A 20,740-nucleotide genomic window follows, 5' to 3' on the forward strand; every position below is an offset into this window, starting at 1 on the left:
TGTGCAGAGTAGTTAACAAATTTAATGCATTACTAGTTTAGCGTTTGTACCTTAGCTCAAAATACAACCTATTGTTAGTTATGCAATAGAAGCTAGCGCAGTTTATTCGGTATTCGTCTTTGTAATATAATTGGAAGCATTTTTATATGGCGCAGTGAGTGACAGACCGTTGGTTAAGAGTTGCTAAAAAGAAGAAAAAAGAACGTCAAGCAGAACAATACATTTTCGGAAAGCACGCAAGTACATTGTTTGAACCTTTTGTGGTTGCGGACAAAATGGCGTTTAACCAGAAGAATCCGCCGTGGCAACGAAATGCAGGCCATCAAAACATGTCGAACATGCAAGCAATCGTTGGCTTCCCGCAGGCGCAGCCTGTGTATAATCCTAACATAGGTATGTTTTTTAGCGTATTGAAGCCTACTCGCGGTGGGGTTGAAAGTTATGTCTTCACCATCGCGTATGGGCCTGCACATTTGTAAATCACTATGGAATTTGATAATCCATATTGTTTGTTTTTGTTAGGCTTGCAACAGCAGCAGAACATTTCTATTCTGCCGCAAATGGGCATGCAGCAGCAGCAGGCTATCTACTCGCAAACGGTACAGTATCCGACCAACAGGCCAGTCAATGCGATCGGCTTCCAAAATCAGCCGCAGTCGCAACCGGCGCAGTTGCCGGTCAGTCAGAACTCGTCCAAGTTCAACCCGAGCCAGCGCAACTTCAGCGGCACCGGGATGGTTACAAAGGTACAGGTAGACTTTGGCTTCATCGACGATGAGGTGTTTTTCCACAAGAATTCTTGCGTCAAGGGTGTGTTTCCGAAGGTTGGCGATCGCGTGCTGGTCGATGCGGCCTACAATTCGAACATGCCTTTCAAGTGGAACGCGTCGCGTGTCCAGGTGCTCAACGGTTCGAACACAAACTCCTCCTCCTCGGTCGGGCATTCCCATTCGTCGCACGCCCGCTCGCACACCTCGATATACAGCAAAAGCCATTCGAGCCATACCTCCGAGTCGCGCTCCTCGAACGTCCGGAATCGCTATAGTTCTCCAAGCCGGAAGTCACTGGATAGGCACCGTTCGTCGGATCGGCCGAAGGATGACGTAAGGAAAAGACCGCATTGTTGTGACTCTTTAATAAAATTCTTCCTTTTTTTTTGGTCTCCACTAGTACGACGACTCGGACCGACGGCGAAAGCGCGACGACCGAGACAGCGATCGATCGACGTACCGGGAGAAGCACCGTGACCGTTCATCGGATCGTGGCCGCGAACGGGAGCGTAGCCCGATCCGCAAACCGTCGCCCAAGCGGCGCCGGGTCCGCTCCGTGCCACGATACATGGTACAGGTCCCGAAGCACCTTTTGACAATGTAAGCTGTTGCGAAATCTTTCGTTTAAGAATAGATGTGTTAAACCTCTTATTAACCGTTGCTTTCCATTGATTCTTTTCCCTCAGCAAACAAGCGGACGTGCTTGAGCTACGCCGGCGGTACAACAATCTTTACATTCCGTCCGACTTCTTCGTCTCGGACATACGCTGGTCGGAGGCGTTCCCACCCGACGCACCGTTCTCCATTCGTAGTCCGTGCTTTTTCCACGTGATGCACAAGGACGTCGAACCACCGCCGGCACTGACAGCGGGGGCGAGCGAAACGGGGGATGCCAGTGCCGATCCGCCCGATGCGGACTACCTGTTCAGCGCCAAGGTGATGCTGATGAGCACGCCACCGCTGACCGAATTTTACGCGAACTGTATCTCCAAGTCGGCCGGCGAGAACGGCGACCGGTACGAGTCGGAACGCAACCATATGCATCCGACGCGGATGATCAGCTTTCTGGTGGGAATGCGCGGCAAGAACGAAACGATGGCCATCGGAGGACCGTGGTCGCCGTCACTGGACGGCACCGACCCGCAGTCCGATCCGACCGTCCTGATCCGCACCGCCGTGCGCACCTGCCGGGCGCTGACCGGTATCGATTTGTCAAACTGCTCTCAGTGGTAGGTATCGATTCCTACGGCATACCCTTCGTCGGTTGTCGTGTTTTCTTTCATTTCCGCCACGGATGGTCAACCGTTAAAGCGCTCGCATTGCATCAAACGAACGATTGTGTTTCTAAAACGTTGAATTTAAATCAGTTTACATGTTTTGTTGCGTCCATTTTAAACACACTTTCTTGTTGAGTTTCGCCGTGTGTATCTTGTTTTTGTTTTGCTATTACCGTTCCACTAGCGGACTGTGGTTGTTTGCTCCAATATGTCATTCATGGTTACAACCAATGATTGATGATACCTTTTTTTTTACTAGCCGTATTGTTCGGGGAAAGTTTCGCAGGAAATTGAGATGATAATCTCCATTGAGGGTCCTCTAGAAACTTAACCCTTTGCACACCCGTTGCACTGCTATTCACACCTTGAAGTGTGCAATATTTCGAAGCTAGTGGTTGCGGTGCATGGCTAAACATTATTATATATAGAGAAACCAATACGGTTGTAGCTTAACGGCTCTGATCATCCGTGCGGCTTTTGGTTGGGAATGCGAGAAGCTTTCTGGAGAAAGCATATGCATATATTTTATGCTCGAGAATTAAAATATCTATCTCAGTATCGAACAATATCAGTTGATGTACAAAAATGGGATACACTTCTTTGAACGTGGTTTGGCATACAGTACTTGCTTCAGTAACATTGTTTCGATGAACTGCATTTGAATTTGATTGACCGACCTAGACACACGCATATAGACCGTACACATAGTCGTAGGTTATATCTTTACCATCCGCATCCAATTGCCCTCCAACGACGTGACTGATCTCTAACTTACTTGTTATCGTCTAGCTTATAATATTCTTTTTATACTCCCCCCCAATTGTATCTATATTTAACATATCTTGATCTGAACCAAACCTACTGCTGTATACAACACAGGTACCGTTTCGTGGAGCTCTATTACCGTCGCTCTGAATCCTACCATAAAGGTCGTTTGATTCCGCCGCGCGTTGAAACGGTGGTCATATTTCTGCCCGATGTGCGTTCCTGTCAGCCCACGCGCTTGGAGTGGGAACAGCTTCGACTCAGCTACAAGGCCAGTCTGACTCGCATTATTAACTGTAGCAGCTCTAGTAGCGGCGGCGGTGGCGGTGGCGGAGGCAGCAGCAGCAACGGGGAGGAAGCAGCGGCCGACACGGCACCGCCGGCCGAGGCACCGGCCGCAGACGACGTAACGAACTCATCTTCCACCACCACCATCAACAACACCATCAACAACACATCCGCTGTAGCACCACCATCATCGATTGCAGCTGCTTCCGAGCAGGCGGAATCTTCCACAGCGTCGTCGTCACCGTCGGCGGCAGATCTCGCGGCTGAGCCCGCGCAACAGGAGCCGCTGGTTGCTGGTGAAACGGCAGTCGCAACGATCTCGTCGTCGGCATCTTATTTAGCGGCAGACTCGGCTGATGCTGCGGAGGAGAAAGATGCTAACGTTGGCAGCGCACCGGCAGCGGCAGAAGCAGCATCTGCAACACCATCTGCGAAATCACCGGCAGCAAAACCATCATCGGCAGCAGCAAAACCAACACCACCAGCAGCGGCAGCCACAAAAATGGTAACGGTACCAGTAGCTACAGGATGTCGAAGATTGGATCAACAACATGCTGCTGCGATGAGACTACTCCATCCACCTAGTTTGATATGTTTTAAGCATTACCACTTTTCCAACACGACACACACTAGAGATTTGTTTACTCACGACCACAATTATGGTGTTGCGGACGATGCCGTACGATTAGAGAGACGTTCAATAACATTCTACTAACTCATAACTCATCGCATGAGTTATGTGCGCCATCAAACCCTACTCCCTTCCCGTTCTCTTTCTTTGTGATGTCGACTCATAAAACGTCCCGTTTGCCGTTACACTTCTCGTAACGGTGGAGGACGAGGCCGTGGCCCTTTTCCCAGTAGCTTACCTAGCATATTTATCTCTTGAACCACTTCTTATCTTGCGAGACTTTGATGATTCTGATTCCGTTAAGTACTAAAGCGTATGAATGGTGGGAGTGTGGTTGAGAGATCATTTCGGCCGAACGGAGAACGATTGAGCGTGTGGTGTAGTTAAAATAAAATCAACAAAACCCCGGTGCTACCGCATACATTTGTTTTCGCTACGCCCTTTCAAACACCCCGCTGGCCAGACCGACCACTAATGGTGGCTTTTCTCCACATCCCTTTCTTTTCCGTCCTCGTGTGTGCACTTGCAGGACACCGCCGAGGGGCCGTATTTCGTGCCGGATCTGGTGCAGGAGTACAAAAAGATGAAGGTGGCCGACCTGAAGGCTGAACTCAGCAAGCGCAACCTGCCGACTGATGGTACGTAAATATGATGTTCTATTTTCATGTCCATTGTTTTCATATTAGAAATTGGCAGTAAAGTTAGAAAGAGCTAGCATTGGGGTTGTCCTTCTCTTTTGATTGACGTGACTAAATCTTTATTCTCAAGCACTCATTTTAGTTGCTTACATCAATAACTAAAAACAATATCGATTCTATTCGTAGGGCTAAAGGCTACTCTGGTGGAGCGTCTGTCGGAAGCTGTTGTCCAGCAGCATAAGGAAGAGCATCAAATGTTGATACAGCAAGCCCTCGACGACACGCACTCCGAGAATGATGTAGTGGTGAAGGAGGAGGAGCAAAATCTCGAGCCGGTGAAAATGGATGAGGAAGAAGAACTGGCACCGGTGGATACAAATATTAAGCAAGAACAGTTTTGCGAAGGTGAAGAAGAGCCGGGTTCGGCGGAAAAGGTAGTCGTGAAGAAGGAACAGCTAATGGAGCAGGGCAAGGAGGAAGCTCAGGAAGGGCAAGATCCTGTGGGGGAAGCAGTAACGATTAAGCAGGAGACGACACTGGACGTGAACACCGACGTGGAGATGACCGAAATTGCACTCAAACCGGAGGATCACGAAAACAAACAGGAAAAGGACGTCGCCGAGGCTTCGAAGGTGGATGAAGTACCATCGAAGCTCGTGAAAGATGAAAGCAAAGAGGGAAAGGAGGTTGCTCAACCCTTGAAGGGGGTTGAAACTCCATCGAAGCCCGCGAACGATGAACCCAAACAGGAAAAGGTCGTCGTGGAGGCCGCGAAGGCGGCCGAAACCCTATCGAAACCCGTTAACCATGAGAGCAAGCAGGAAAAGAGTGGCGCTGAGACCATCTCCGAAAAAACGGGCTCGACAACTGAGAGTAGCAAGCCAGCAGTCGTTGCTCGCAAGAAGGAGGAACCGGTGAAGCTCACCGAGAAGGAACGGCAACTGCTGGAGCGGCGCTACCAGCTGCCGGAGAAGCCGCACATGATCGTTCATCCGTCGCGGATGGCCAAGTCGGGCAAGTTCGACTGCTCGATCATGTCGCTGTCGGTGCTGCTGGACTATCGCCTGGAGGACACCAAGGAGCATTCGTTCGAGGTGGCCCTGTTCTCCGAGCTGTTCAACGAGATGCTGACGCGCGACTTTGGATTTAACATCTACCGTGCGCTGTGCGAGATGCCGTCGCGCAAGCAGGAATCCGACGATTCGAAAAAGGACGGGCCCGCCGACGGCAAGGCAACGGCGGAAACCAGCGCCGCTACCAGCAACGGTGAGGAGAGCAGCGGAAAGACGTCCGAAAAAGGTGACGAAACGAAGAAGAAATCGGCCCATGCCGACGACAAGGAGCCGCGCGATCGTAAGCGGTCGCGTCGCAGCGAAACACCCGATGGGGACCGCGTATCGCGCGACAAAGACTCCAGCATCGTGATCAACTCCGAGCTGCTGCTCTCGTTCGTCTACTTCGACGTCACCCACTGCGGTTACATCGCCGAAAAGGACGTGGAGGATCTTATCTACACGCTCGGGCTGAACCTGTCCCGCTCACAGATCCGCAAAACGGTAGCCAAAGCAACCACACGCGAGCCGTGGTATTACCGCAAGCTGACTGACAAGGTGGTGTCGCTGCCGGCGGCCACTACTTCCCAAGCGGACGAAACTGTATCACCCGCCGAGAAGGCTGCAGACGCGGACAAAACCGTCGAGATGCAGACGGACAACGATGCGTCCGAGGGTGCAGAAAAGAAGCAGTCGGACGAGCAGTCGGATGCAGACGCACCGGAGGCCGTGATTTGCGGCAACACAGACTACAAACAGCAGCTGAAGGCTAGTCTGGAGCAGCTCCTGAAAGAATATGACGGTGAAGGTCGACTGCGGCAACAGCAACATGCCTCCCCCAGAAACTCTACGTCCACGAACGAGACGTCTCAACTCTCAACCACGCGTACCGGTAAGTAGTTGATTATTTAAAACAGATAATTACGTTTCCAAAACACATTTTGTTTCGTAGATCAAACATATCAATTCACAAAATGGAAATGGCATTTATCCCCAGTTTTCGTTTAGTCAAAACGTTATCGTCAAATTGTACCTTTAACTACTTCGCTAAGGAAGTAAGAATCGATAAATTTCATAATTTGACTCCGCTTATTTAATTCAAACTTTACTATTGAACACATTTTAAGCTTATTTTCCTTTAATTTGCTTATGGCGAACAGTTTTGTTATAGGCATTGACACAACATAGAGAGACCAACCATTTGCTCTTAGTTATTTGTTCAATTTTCCCTTTAAATATTTTTGTTTTACAAAGATACACAATGTTGGTAACAAAAATCTTTGATTGATTCTCCAGGACAAGTATCGTTTTGAGCCAAGCATTTTAAATAAATCTGTTTTTCGTTGCACCGTGATTACTTCGGAAAAGTTATTCGTTTCAATGTGGTACAGTAGTACTTCCCGGAACACTCGTACTTGTCTGCCTGGTCTCCGTTTTCTTTTGTTATTAATTTTATTACAGTTTGTTTTCATTTGAATTGATTGATGTTTTTTTTAACGCCCCCCGTCCAGGAATCATCGAATACAACGGATGCGTGGTTGACGTTGGCAAGCTGCTAGAGCAGGTGAAGCGGACCGAGTCAGCGCGCGAGGAAGGCGAGAAGCAGCTGGTGAGCCTGCAGGGCCAGTACGCGGAGCTCCTTTCGAACCACACCCGTGCCACAAGCAAAATTAAAGACTTGCAATCGGAAACGAAATCCCTCAGCAAACAGCTGGCAGATTCGGTGCGCGTTTCGAGGAACGCTTCGGTGAGTACCGTAGGGAGAAGTTGAAGAAGTGTTTTCACTTAATAAGAATGGATAGCTCGAAGCAGTTGCAGTGCAATTGTGAAGCGAAAGTAATATCAGGAAACAAACTGTTCGTTTAATCTTTGCGTTGTTTATTTCATTTTTTATTTGCAGCAAACTCAGGCGGAATACTTATCCGTGATTCACCAGGTGTACGACCGCGTCCGGCCCATCGCACAACGTAGCACCCGGGATGGATCGTCCTCCGCTGGGTCTAAGCGCGAAAGGTACGTACGCACGCAAACACCCCACCGGCAAACCCCGGCGCGAACCGCCCTGTCTGTCCCGTTACGGCGCGGAATATTTATCGTTTTTCTCCCTTCTCGGTCGTAAATACCGTGTTGTCGTTCTAGCTCCAAGGAGAAGTCGTCGCGTGTGACCACATCGTCGAAGTCGAAGGAAAAGGAAAAGGAAAAGGAAAGCCAACCGAAAGACTCCGCCGCCCGCAAGGAGGATGACAAGGGCACGAAAGAGAAAGGCGGTGATTCGGCGACAAAGAATAAAACAGAGGATGGTGTCGGCGGTGGTGACGGTGGTGGTAGTACTGGCAGTGGTGGTGATGGAGGCACTGATGTGGAAGCTGCCACCGGTACCACCGACTAAGGGCATTTAGCAGGACACGGACGCAACGAATGCGGTGGTCGGGCGAACCGCTCGAACGACATCAGTGTACGTGTTTCTGTGCAATATGAATATGAATATGAAAAGGCCTTTTCTTTTAGTAACTCTTTCCCGTCAACAGTACACCATCACGAACAGTGATCGGAACGGATGAACTTTTATTCGAGAAATAGATATTTTTGTTTTCCACTGAAAACTATGCGTTTCATTCGATTCTCTTTGATTGGGTTGGTTTCATTTTGATTTCTTTTGTAGTTTTAGAACCAATCGTAAATCCTGTTCGTATCACAAAAATCAAGTCCGCGATCACTCGTGTTGCTATTTGACTTTATTTGTAATTATTTATAAGAATTCGGTTTACGACTTTCTCAATTGAGCATACCGAAACAAACGGTTCATGATTTCAGCTAGTTGAGAAGTGTAAGTTTAAGTTAGATTATAGTTTTATTATTTTTTGTTGGAGGGTGTAGTTTGGACTGGTTATGAGTTTTTTTTCCTGTCATTGTGTACCAAATGACCAATTATAACTGTTCAAATACGTTATAATTGGTCTGATTAATGACGTATAGAGCATTAGCTTGTTTTCAGAGTTATACTTCGATTATCTGTTTAGGAAACATGCAAGTGCATGGGAGATTTTTTTCACATTGATTTACGTGTTTTCCATTTGTAGCTGATTGCTAGGGATTTAAGACGATTTTGTGAAGCGTGTGTGAAAATATTGCTTCTGATTTCTCACCATTTCTTTGACATTCGATTTTTACATTATTTGGAGTAGATCTTAACTGTAATGCAATGACTTGATTATGGTTTTAGATTGTTTACCATTCGAACTGATTGCTACATAATCCGTATTAAAAGGTATTGAATACAATTCTTCATGTTTGTTTTGTCAGAGCTGTAAATGTTGAACAAAATGGGTGAGAGTCCACCACCTTGCGGTATTATGAACTTAAATCTTTCTATGTGCGATAACACTATATATGATACGAGCTAAACAATTTGGGAATTGTTATTTAATTTATTTGTATATCAAAGCTGTATGCCAGATGGTATCTTTTCTGAGTCTTATAATGCAAGGACTGTTTATTTTTTATTATTTCCGCTGGAAATAATGTATTTCTTAATTCCATATGTTTGATGTGTTGTAAAAAGCGCTGGTTGAAACCCAAATTGAGATTAGGGATTGATGTTGTTCCTTTGCATGTGAGTTCCAAGCTTCTTCCAAACTCTTACTTTATTTTATTGTGTACCAGAGTTGTTGATTGTTATATTTTGTGCTGAAAGGAAGTGATATTTTAAGGATTTACAATTTTTCCTAGAGGGTAGCAGTATTTTACCACCTTCCCAGAGAGTCTGAATCAGTTTCGAATGATTTTTAAGAATAATTTTACAAATTTCCATGTTTAGGTTTTAGGTAACATAAGCCTATATTTAAGAAATAGCAGAATCTAATTCGAAGCGATTCTCAGCCGTGAACGTGCCCCTTATCTACCCTACCTTCTTCGTCTCCCCCTCCAAAGGGAAGTCTCGAATCGCTTTTGGCTTTTGCCTTTGACGGGCGTCCGCATCGAGGCTGCACTGGGGCCGCGCAGCTGCTTAATTGGTTCCAATTCAGCCAATTCTACGGCACGGACGGTTCAGTGGGCGTGATGTCGCTGTAGACGCTCAGCACGACGCTTCGAGCGCAGCATTAACCAGCGGCGGTTGTAAAACGCTAAGCAATGAGTGTTTGTTTTTCTCTCCTTTTTTTTTTGCAAGGAGCACATGCCACCGGAGTTCCGGATTTAACGTTTGCCGCAAGAAAGGAGCGCAAGCCGGGTATAAATGGCACGGCTGCCAGGGAATCCAATAATGTTCTTCAATAAAAATCTAATGGACGCAGTTGCATGCTGCACCGGCGCTCGTAAATCAGCGGCAGCAGCAGCAGCAGCAGTTTATGGCACAGGAAGTTGCATTATTGGTGCGGTTTAATGCCACCCGGTGGTGATGGCTTTCTGGTTTATTAAGCTGAGGTAAGGAATTTTTCTATGCAAAGCATCAGCTCAGCTCGCGCTCGGTTCGGGTTTTAGTACCATCGCCATCGGGACGCGTGGATCGGGACGATCTTAACAGTGCCGTAAGGTGAGCCTCCGAACGTCGTAGCTCGCGACCTTTAGCGCAACGGGCGCGTACATTAATGGACCATAATCGGAACGTCCGGTTGCTCCGGGAACGCGGGAGTGTGTGTTGACGGCTGCGGGCTCGCCAGGCCGGTGTGTGCTCCGGTTTGGCATGCATGCATGATGCTTGTGGTTTAATTTAAGCTGGTAAATTTATTAACCCACCCTCCCTGGACATCCTCCCCGCGGCCCGGGCTGTCGGTGACTTCGCGGTGCAACCAAAGAGAGAAAGAGAGAGAGAGAGGGAAAGAGAGAAATCCAAACCGGCTGGGTTTACGATGGGTTGTTTTGGTTTGGTTTTATTCGCGCTCGTTGTTTTATTGAACCCATAGTTTACCAACCCTGCACACAGATACCTGGCAGGCAGGCAGGCAGGACTTCCGGGCTCTCCTGGCGTTGGCATAGTCCCCACCCCGCTCAGTCTCAACCCTCCCTGAAACAACAACGGTTACCTTCCTTTTGCGAAAAATCTATTTAAAAATGCACATGTACGTTCTGCCCCCGGGCAACCAGGGACGACGTCGTGCCGGAAGCCAATGCATCTTATCACTTCCAGCCACACCTTGCCTCCCCATCCCTCCGCACAGCATCCCTGTCGCCACACTAGACAGCAGAGGGAGGAGGTACTGGCGATAGATGGATGTAATCGAGATTGTTTCGTTTTATGATGTTTATTTCCTTACCCGTGAGCTAAGGTAAGGACACTCGCCCTCTTATTGTCCCAGTTGGTTTTGCTGGCTATCATTCTCTCTCTCTCTTTCTTCGTTGCTTCCTATTTCGGTCGAATACTCTAAATATGCTCGCGTCGGCTCTCATGCGAAGGCGTCGGTTTATCGTGCCACTGTGTGTTACGAGCTTTAGGTTATCAAAAAAATGTTAACGTGCTTTTGTTTGATTAGTTTTACACTAAAGTTTAGTTTGTTTTATTTTTACTTTCAGTGTATTCGCTGTTTCGTTCGTCAACCATTTATAATTCATCACTGAACTGTTGGGAAATCGTTCCCACAAAAACGGTGCGGATTCAGCTCGATGTGGATACTTCGTCGGACGCCTAATGTATGCTGGAGCTCGTGTCTACTAACTTCTCCAGAGCGGCTCCTGTATGTACGGCACCACCGCACAGTAGGCAGAAGCCGGGATGAAAGTGAGTAGTTTGTTAAACTTAAACTTTAGGTAAGAGTCGTGATAGTTTGTTTTGTCGTTTTTACCACATGTAAATTCACGACACTTACGAAGAATCGTGACGCACATAAATGTGTTGTTTTTTATTTAGTTTATTGCACATGTACAACGCACTAGGCGCCTCCATTATAAGGCTCGGATTAGAGCCTGTGTTTTACGTTGAACTTTTTTCGTTAAACTCTTAAGGTTCACCAATGTTGGATATATTAGAAAAATCTTTAATCACTATTTAGTTTTTAAATGAATTGGGTAAATGCAGACCGGGAACTGTATTGCCTCCACCGCATCCTTCAAGTCAATTAAAACGATTGCAACTTGTCATAGCTGGTAAACGTTTGCTAAACCACAAATCACTATTTGTAAACGCCATTAACTACAGCACGTTTATTGTAGTTAATAACCCTGTACTTGACTTGCGTTGGGTCTGTACCATTTTTGACAGCTCCATAAAGCAATCCGTGCGCTGTAATTCATTTGTAGTTGTCGTTGAAAACAACAGTTTTGGATAGGTTGATTGCGTTTGGTTGAAAGTGTTCTAACACACCTGATTAAACGGGCTTATATTCTAGTCTGCTTGAGTGTGTGGAATTGAAGTGAAACCAGTATAAAGAAACAGCGTTATGAAACATAAAGTCCAGTCCAAATGTAGACCTCGCAATGTCCAAATTCCACCAAACTCGCAATTTATGATACGGTCACATTTAACATCGATACACCCTGCCATTGCACGCTGCCCATAGTGCAAGCTAGTACTTGATGAGGTGTCTGTGTGTGTGTGTTGAGTATGGAGGACAAGTGCAACAACCACCGAGTCGAGTGGAGATGAGAACGATCCTGTTGGCCACTGTGTGTCCCAGAACCAGGGGAGGAGGGGGGAGGTGTGAAGGGAAACAATAAAACAAAATCAAGCGACACACAACAACACGGGCGAAAAAAGCGGCGGCACCGAACGCGCCGATCGATTTCAGGTTGCTGCCATTCGGCTAGTGCACCCGAGTGTGTGCGTGTGTGTGGAGAGGCCCCGAGACCCGACGCGAGCTCGCCGAGTGTGCCCCGAATCGGTCCGTTGCGCCGCTGATGCTGATAACTAGGAGCTGGCAAAGGACCTGCTTGACGTGTCAGTTTCTGTTGAGCTGCGAGAAGATTAACATTTTGATACAACTATTTGGTTACGTGTTTGTGTTCCGAAACCAGCTTTTGCACATCAGAAGTCGCACCGTAAATAAAGAGTGTGTTTTTTCGGTAATGCTGCCAATCGTGCTTTTCGGTGTGAACGGGAGGGGAGGGGGAGGGGGGAGGGTCGGAACCGTGCGGGGGAACCCGGGATAGATGCGCCCAGCTCCGATAGATCTATATCTCGCCTAGGATAAGCGCACATGTATAGGGAAAGGATCGCGCCGGAACTCACTGTGCCACTAGCCTTTTCCGATCGATTCGGTTGTATTTGGTTGCGCCGCGGCCGGGGAGCGTCCGCTCGGTGTGTGTGTTATTATTTTCACCTGCTTTTGCTTACTCCGTTCGTGGTTTCGCGGCTCGGTTTTTTTGGGGTTCGCCACCCGCTCAAACGGTGCGACGACGGTGTTTGGACCGCCGTGTCCGCTCCATCGCAGTCCCGGACGGGGAAGGACGGTGCAAGGGTCGTGTGTTGTGCTGTAAAATCGTAAAATCGTACCTTTTAGGCTCGCTGCCCACCGGGAGTCACCCGAAAGTCCATAAGACGATGCCCGATTTATTGTCTCGGAAACGCCACACACGGCCCAGCTGTGTGCGTGTAGATCGAGGGGGGGGGGGGGGGGGGGGGGGGTTTGCGGGAAGACGAGCACAAATTCAATCATTTATTCAGTCAGGCCCGCCATCCCCCCCCCCCCACCACCCCCCTCCCCCCGTTCGCCGTCCCTTCGGCGAAACCAGCCCGGGGCTCGTCCATGTCAGCCAATCAACCTTGGAAATTGAGATTGACAGGATTTACACACGAACACCCCGCCCCGCGCCGCCACTTCCAGCTGGAAACCTTGTGCACTTCTCCCCCTCCCCTCCTCCTTCCCCTTCACACACTTTTCCTAACCCATCTCACCAGCCTACCCTCCCTTTCGTGTACGGTAACCAACCTCCTCTCTCCTACCATCCGTACCGACTTCGAACTGCCTTCCTCCCCCCATCTTGTGTGTGTGTGTGTGTGTGTGTGTGTGTGTGTGTGTGTGTGGTGCAGGTCGCCTTATGGGGGGAGGGCGAGAGTAACAAAACAAAAAAAAACCCACACACACACTCACACACACACAAAAAAAACAAGGCCAAAAAGAGAAAGCGAGAGTGAACGTTCGCAGGAAAACGTTCACGAGAAAGTAGTGACGATTTTTCTCGCCCCGTTTGTGTGTGTGTGTGTGTGGGTGGGTGGTTTTTTTTTGTTTTTATTTTTTCGGTAGCGTAAAGATGGAGGCGCCTGGTGGTTGTATAGTAGTAAAGCGTAACGCGGGGGAGTGGGGGGGTTGCACAAACGACATTTGTATGCGCACGTACGTGCGTGAGTGTGTGTGTGTGTGTGGAGTGGAGTAGAATTCCGAGCGATGCGATAGTAGAGTAGATAAGAAAAAAAAAACAGTTGTCGGAGAAAAGTCAACCAAGTAGTAGCCGATGTTGCGCTGCAAGGAAAACCAGGAGATGGAGAGAAAAGAGGGGCGGGTGGAGGTTAAGGCAAGGATGTTTGATTGTTGGGTGGGAGGGGGAGGGCAGGGGGAAACGGCTAAGCAAAAATGTGCACCCAAAGCCAAAAGGCAAAGACACGCACCCTTATATGGTGTATCCTTATCCCCAGCTGACATCGTTCGCCCAGCCCCCTCCCCCCCCTCCTCCTCCTCCTCCTCCACCCTTGGAAGACAATTGTTATCCCCTCCCTCCTCCCCTCCCCTCCCAGACCAATGCCTTTCCTCTACCGAAGACCGGATTCCGGGGTGCTAAAGCACTAAAAATCGATACCGTCCGGAAGCAGCTTGCAGCAAGGATGAGCACCGTGTCTGTTTGTGCACGCTGTCGGTGGTGTGCGATCGGTTTGACATTTTATGGACGTCAGGCTATCGTTAACGGGATGCGCTACGGTTGGTTTGTTGATTCCCCCCCACTCCCCTCCGCAACAGCTGCAGCTGGCACGGGGAGTCCTAGGGAAAGTTCTGCGTGGAATGCAACTAACTCGTGTCAAGTCGTGTGTCCTCCAATAAAACGCTGGGACTGTGACAAAGCGAGAGCGAGAGAGAGAGAGAGAGAGAGAGAGGAAGGGAGGTAGAAACGACTAATGGAGAGATTGAAAAAGAAACCTCTCCCCAAAAAACGGCGAACGTGGCGAAAGAAAACATGGGAAAAGTGGCGGGTTGAAAAGGATATTAGCAATAATTATGGGTCGTGTGCAGAACCGGGAGCCGTTTTCTCAACCTCAACGCTCAAGGTCAAAGGCAAAAGGCTGCGGTGTGTATTCCATCCCATCGACCATCAACCCCTCCTTCCCCCCCCCCCACCATCCCTTACACTCCACTCATCGCCACCAGCAGCCCTGCATCGCCGTAGTGTTGGTAAAGCAAGGCTGAGTGTACAGCTGTGGCAGGTCCTTCGGGCAGGACAGAGCTGTTGCTACGAGCGCGCAATGACTATTAGGTGAAAAACATAGGAAAAAAAACACACACACACATGTACACAAACCGTACAAATCGGCCCGGGTGCGTGTTGTTTTGGGGTGCCCGATTCCGTACGCGAAAAAATCTTCTGGCGCCAGAGCGTTGCAGTTGCGTTTCATTTTTTTTTTCGGCAGACCAAGGGCTCCGACAGCTAGAAAAAATGTAAAAGAATGTTGGGCAGTGGGTGGGAGGGCGACGGAGGATGGGTAGGTAGCATACAATTGGGAAACATCGGGGACCAAAGTCGCCAAATTACATAATGATGTAAGATGAACGGTACGATAGGGGCACAATGTTGGGGACGGAATAACTCACAACATTTTTGACAGAAAGAGAGAGAGAGTGTGTATGAGAGAGAGAAGGAGAGATAGAGAAAGAGAGGAAAATGCATTATCAAAGCCTAAAAAAAAAAACACACACACACACACACATCGACGTAGAGAAGGGACAGGAAAAGTTAATGGTACCTAATGAGTCGTCGCACGGTCGCTAATTGAATGGAGGGGTTTCCCGAGCGCGGGAGCGTACTCCAACGCGAAGGTCAAACATGTTAATAATTGAATTGATTTGTCGACGGAAGAAGAACTGGCCCCGACAGGCCCGGGGCAGGGGCGCCAGTGCACTGCCGAACGTGTGTTTGGGTTGAGCAGTAAGGGGGGGGGAAGCATTATGCACGCGCCCATACATGCACAACTACGTGCACGAGCAGCACATCGGCATTACGCAGCATTTCGGGTGGATGTTCACTTGGCTGAACATCACGCTCTAATAGTCGTTCTGTCGATGCCATTTCCGAAGCGATTTCTAGCTCTCCTACGCTTCCTCGATTCTCCGCTGGGGGCTTGATCCAACACCAATTTCGTAGAATTCGACTTAAGCTAGATGTTGGCCGGTTTGTCAAGCTTAATATCTCCAGCGTGTTCAAGAATAGCTCCTGAAGCAGTCCAGTTCCACCACGTGATATGGAACTCGCGAAACTGAGGGTCTATCTATTTCGGAGGGTAGCTTCCTAAAGGTCGATATAAGGCGCTAGTGATTAGTACGCTGTGTTTGGTCTTTCACGCTTCCCAACGTCCTCCGCAGTAATTCTTGGAACTGTCCTGTAGAGTCCTATCCATTTTGGAGCTTGAGCTGTTGTTGTTCGACTTAAATCAGTGCGTGATAAGATCTGGTGGATAGCACTAGGAACCTTTTTTTGTTTGTACGAAGACTAATTGGAATCTGTGTTGGTTTTGAGATCCGTTACCTGTACCGTTGTTTTTATTTTTTATGTTTTTGCAGTGTACCGCGTATCACTTTTAATATAAATGGGCCGGCAGCCTATCAGTTGGAAGCCATTCGCTGCAGCACAGCACTATGTGAGCCATCGCCATTGAGCAGTTCGCAGCAACGTTCCAGCAAGTGACAATAGTGAAGTGTGTCGTGTGTCGTGTGGGTGAGTGTGTGTGTATGTGTGTGTGAGTTTGTCGAAGGAAACCAGTGACTCAAGTGGGTGGGAGCTCAAGCGATCTCAGCACACGCGCCTCCTCAAACATCATCGATCAACAGACGATCAACCGGCCCGGCCAGCGCCGACGAGGGACGACCAGCTCACCATGACTAGCAACCACTCCGTCTGCCGGCGATCGTGCGCCAACGTGCTGGTGCTGCTGCTCGGTGCGACCGTGATATGTCCGGCGTACGGCATCATCGACCGGCTGGTGGTGCAGACCAGCAGTGGGCCGATACGCGGCCGCTCGACCATGGTGCAGGGGCGCGAGGTGCACGTCTTCAATGGGGTCCCGTTCGCCAAACCGCCGGTCGACGGGCTGCGCTTCAAGAAGCCTGTCCCCGCCGAACCGTGGCACGGGGTGCTCGATGCAACCAGATTACCTCCGTCGTGCATACAGGAACGGTGAGTCGGTGCGATTACCTGCAATCCTTTACACCACACCACCGTTGAGCTCACACTTGCACCCGGAGTCCTGAACCTGCAGAAATGCACAGAGCCTCGCCTGAATGGGGCTTGCGGGCGATGGGCGATGAGAGCGACGCGGGTATCACCGAGCGACGACACCTGACACACCTGATCAAATAATCATCCGCCAACCCTTGTTACACTCGCTACAGGTATGAGTATTTCCCCGGCTTCGCTGGCGAAGAGATGTGGAATCCCAATACCAACGTTTCTGAAGACTGTCTGTATCTGAACATCTGGGTGCCAACGAAAACTCGCCTCCGACATGGCAGGGGTCTGAACTTTGGCAGCAATGACGTAGGTTGCAACCCGACTCCCGAACAACCCGACATACGCATGTCGCATGAGTTCGCTAATTGACGTTGATTTGGGGGCATCGCCTTGTCGCGGTGTTTGTTGTTACAGTACTTCCAGGACGACGACGACTTTCAGCGCCAGCACCAATCGAAGGGCGGTCTGGCGATGCTGGTGTGGATCTACGGCGGTGGCTTCATGAGTGGCACCTCCACGCTGGACATCTACAACGCCGAGATACTGGCGGCCGTCGGTAACGTCATCGTCGCGTCGATGCAGTATCGCGTGGGCGCGTTCGGCTTCCTCTACCTGGCACCGTACATCAACGGCTACGAGGAGGACGCTCCGGGTAGGTGCACGATGTCGAAGGGGCTCGGGCGAGGGGCGGCCGATTTCTCAAACCCCAATCTTTCCAAACACAAACAGGTAACATGGGTCTGTGGGATCAGGCGCTAGCGATACGGTGGCTGAAGGAAAACGCCAAAGCGTTCGGTGGCGACCCGGATCTCATCACGCTGTTCGGTGAGTCCGCTGGCGGCAGCTCGGTCAGCCTGCACCTGATGTCGCCCGTCACCCGGGGTCTGTCCCGGCGTGGCATCCTACAGTCGGGCACACTGAACGCCCCGTGGAGCCACATGACCGCCGAGAAAGCGCTACACATTGCCGAGGGCCTCATCGACGACTGCAACTGTAACCTCACGATGCTGAAGGTGAGTCGCTATAGGTCGGCGTTTTGTAGCGCATCGTGCGTCATACCCTTTTCTGTTCCGAAATCGTGTGCAGGACTCGCCCAGCACGGTCATGCAGTGTATGCGGAATGTCGACGCCAAAACCATCTCCGTGCAGCAGTGGAACTCCTACTCCGGTATACTGGGATTCCCGTCCGCGCCGACCATCGATGGGGTCTTCATGACCGCGGACCCGATGACAATGCTGCGCGAGGCGAACTTGGAAGGAATCGACATCCTGGTCGGCAGCAATCGCGATGAAGGTACGTTCCTGTTTATAGGCCGCGATCCTGAGATACATGTACAAGTATTATCCACATCCGTGCTCTATGCTACTCCACCCTTTCAGGCACATACTTCCTCCTGTATGACTTCATCGACTACTTTGAGAAGGATGCGGCCACCTCGCTGCCCCGGGACAAGTTCTTAGAGATCATGAACACCATCTACAACAAAGCATCCGAGCCGGAACGCGAAGCTATCATATTCCAGGTAGGAGGGAGTGGTCTCACACACACATTGTAGGTAAAGCCTTGATATTTACTCGTTTTTCCCTTCGTTTTTGCCTGTTTCGGGTAGTATACGGGTTGGGAGAGTGGAAACGACGGCTACCAGAACCAGCATCAGGTGGGCCGGGCGGTTGGCGACCACTTCTTCATCTGCCCGACCAACGAGTTCGCTCTCGGGTTGACGGAACGCGGCGCCTCGGTCCACTATTACTTCTTCACGCACGTAAGTATCCCGCAAGATGGCCGCCGTATTGGTTAGTGAGCAGGTGAGCTCTCACTTGCTCGGTAAGCTCGACAAACTCACTTATTCAGGTGGCGCAATTGGCTCAGTTTACTCAGGAGGAGATGCATTTGTTTTGTGTTCAAAACAAGGTTGATAGCGTTATCAATTGCATTGATTGAGTGCTTTGGACATGCAGATGGCCCGGATTTAGATCACGAAATTACCCATAATGCCTACCTTCCAAAGGCCTCGCAATTGTTATAAGTCATACATTTTTGGACATTTTGGTGTAAGGTTTTTGGCTTAATATTTCATTTGATCATGTCACTATGGAGCAAAAAGTGGAATCGTGTAATACTATTATATTACATAGTACATTTCTGTGTATGGGAAACACCACCAGATGATGCTGCAATAACAATCATATTTAGAGTATTTTCCATAGATTCCTGAATTGTATTTTTATGTCAATAATCATTTGGATTGATATTCATTCATTCAACAGTTCTCTTTTAGTACAAGTATAGTACAAACATTTTCAACCTGGACAACAACTAACAACACCTGGAAAATCCGGAGTGAACCGGAAGGGTTAAAAAAGAATGGTTTGTGGGCATGACTACAATAAATAACAAGCTTCTACATTAAAAAAATTAAAAGCTTCGCAATTTCAAAACGCCACCGTCAACGTGCATTTATTCAAGAAAAATTCTAAATATTTCTTACCACACACGACGTTAATGTGTGTGCCACGATGGAGACGCCTGGTGGGTGGTACACTAGCGCTAAGTACACAAACACAGAGTAGCGCTAAGGCACAAACAATTTGCTCATTTATTAAAACGGAAAACAGATAAATGTTAGAAAGAATTGTAGAAAAGATTGCAATATAACCTATAACATTGAGCTTCAATTAAATTGAACTAAACATAATTTAAAAGCTTGATAAACCAAACATGTCTCTAAAGTTAAATTCCGATCATTATTGTAGGAGTTGCAAGCCGTTCAAGTTGATCTTGTAGTTGTTGTTGAAGAAATATTTCACTTTCTTCGAATCCACAGTTGAACTTTTGAGTTTTATCCATGCTTTGCTCCATCGTGCATGTTGGTCATAGAAGAACCTCGAATGCAGAATGAATAGATCCAATTTCATGACAATGACAGTACCCTCTTGCAATAATGGGTTCAACTCAACAAAACATAGCTAGCCAGCTGAGCAATGGGTTTGATGGCCTTACAGAGCAGATGAGGATCAGCTTTGCGCACTGGGAAGAGCTATTTGTTGTTACGTTAGCGGCAGATTCGGGAAGGGATGTTACCAGTTTCGCTATGGTTTGTATTGAAGGTTCTCTCCTCTCCCCTCTTTAGCGCACCAGTACCTCTCTCTGGGGAGAATGGATGGGCGTTTTGCATGGCGACGAGGTGGAGTACATCTTCGGCCAGCCGATGAACGCGTCGCTGCAGTATCGTCAGCGGGAGCGGGACCTGAGCCGGCGTATGGTCCTGTCGGTGAGCGAGTTCGCACGGACGGGGTACGTCACCAGCAACCATCCTCGGGTGCAGGCACACTGTAACCGGTTTTGTCTCTCACTTACAGCAACCCGGCACTGGAGGGGGAACACTGGCCGCTCTACACGCGCGAAAATCCGATCTACTTCATCTTCAACGCCGAAGGGGAGGACGATCTGCGCGGCGAGAAGTATGGCCGCGGTCCGATGGCCACCTCGTGCGCCTTTTGGAACGACTTTCTGCCGAGGTTGCGCGCCTGGTCCGGTACGCTGCTGAGAGTGTTGGTCGCTACCGTCCCTGTACCCGGGTATTAATATTTCGCTCTCTACCTTTCCTTCCGTCCCCGCAGTGCCCTCGAAGAGTCCGTGCAACTTGGTCGAGGCCGTCTCGCAGGGCAGCAGAACCGGGGCGACGTTGCTGCACTTCGTCGCGATGCTGACCCTACTCCTGTCCCTCGTGAACTAAGCGTGCGGCAAGCGTGGCATTCCTGTACACCGTAGCCGGCATATGGATAAGCTAGCCCCATTCTCCCTCCCCACACTCCTCCCTTCCCCACACACTCCTCCATACATATCAACGCTGCTATTGGCGGAAACGGAAACAGTTCGGTTGGTTTGTGACGGTGTACTATCGAATTTCAAGGAGCTTTTTAGGTGAAGCGCAGGCGCTTTTCATCACCATCATTC

At 49.2% G+C, this 20,740-nt stretch overlaps 2 protein-coding genes across 2 annotated transcripts; both read left to right on the forward strand.

Moving 5' to 3' along the window:
* On the forward strand, positions 1-7,810 carry LOC131291148 (cell division cycle and apoptosis regulator protein 1-like). Its single transcript, XM_058320340.1, has 10 exons — positions 1-393; positions 523-1,103; positions 1,171-1,370; positions 1,457-1,999; positions 2,927-3,605; positions 4,261-4,369; positions 4,556-6,313; positions 6,933-7,168; positions 7,322-7,434; positions 7,561-7,810. The coding sequence occupies exons 1-10, from the start codon at positions 276-278 to the stop codon at positions 7,808-7,810; spliced, it is 4,587 nt and encodes a 1,528-aa protein (XP_058176323.1). The 5' UTR covers positions 1-275.
* A 934-nt stretch (positions 7,811-8,744) lies between these two features.
* On the forward strand, positions 8,745-20,519 carry LOC131291149 (acetylcholinesterase). Its single transcript, XM_058320341.1, has 14 exons — positions 8,745-8,794; positions 9,744-9,763; positions 14,003-14,051; positions 16,116-16,192; positions 16,383-16,728; positions 16,944-17,088; positions 17,197-17,434; positions 17,512-17,795; positions 17,869-18,076; positions 18,163-18,305; positions 18,393-18,545; positions 19,914-20,077; positions 20,143-20,318; positions 20,404-20,519. The coding sequence occupies exons 1-14, from the start codon at positions 8,745-8,747 to the stop codon at positions 20,517-20,519; spliced, it is 2,169 nt and encodes a 722-aa protein (XP_058176324.1).
* The last annotated feature ends 221 nt before the right edge of the window (positions 20,520-20,740 follow it).

Source organism: Anopheles ziemanni, chromosome X (assembly GCF_943734765.1).
Source record: "Anopheles ziemanni chromosome X, idAnoZiCoDA_A2_x.2, whole genome shotgun sequence".
Taxonomy (NCBI): Eukaryota; Metazoa; Arthropoda; class Insecta; order Diptera; family Culicidae; genus Anopheles; species Anopheles ziemanni.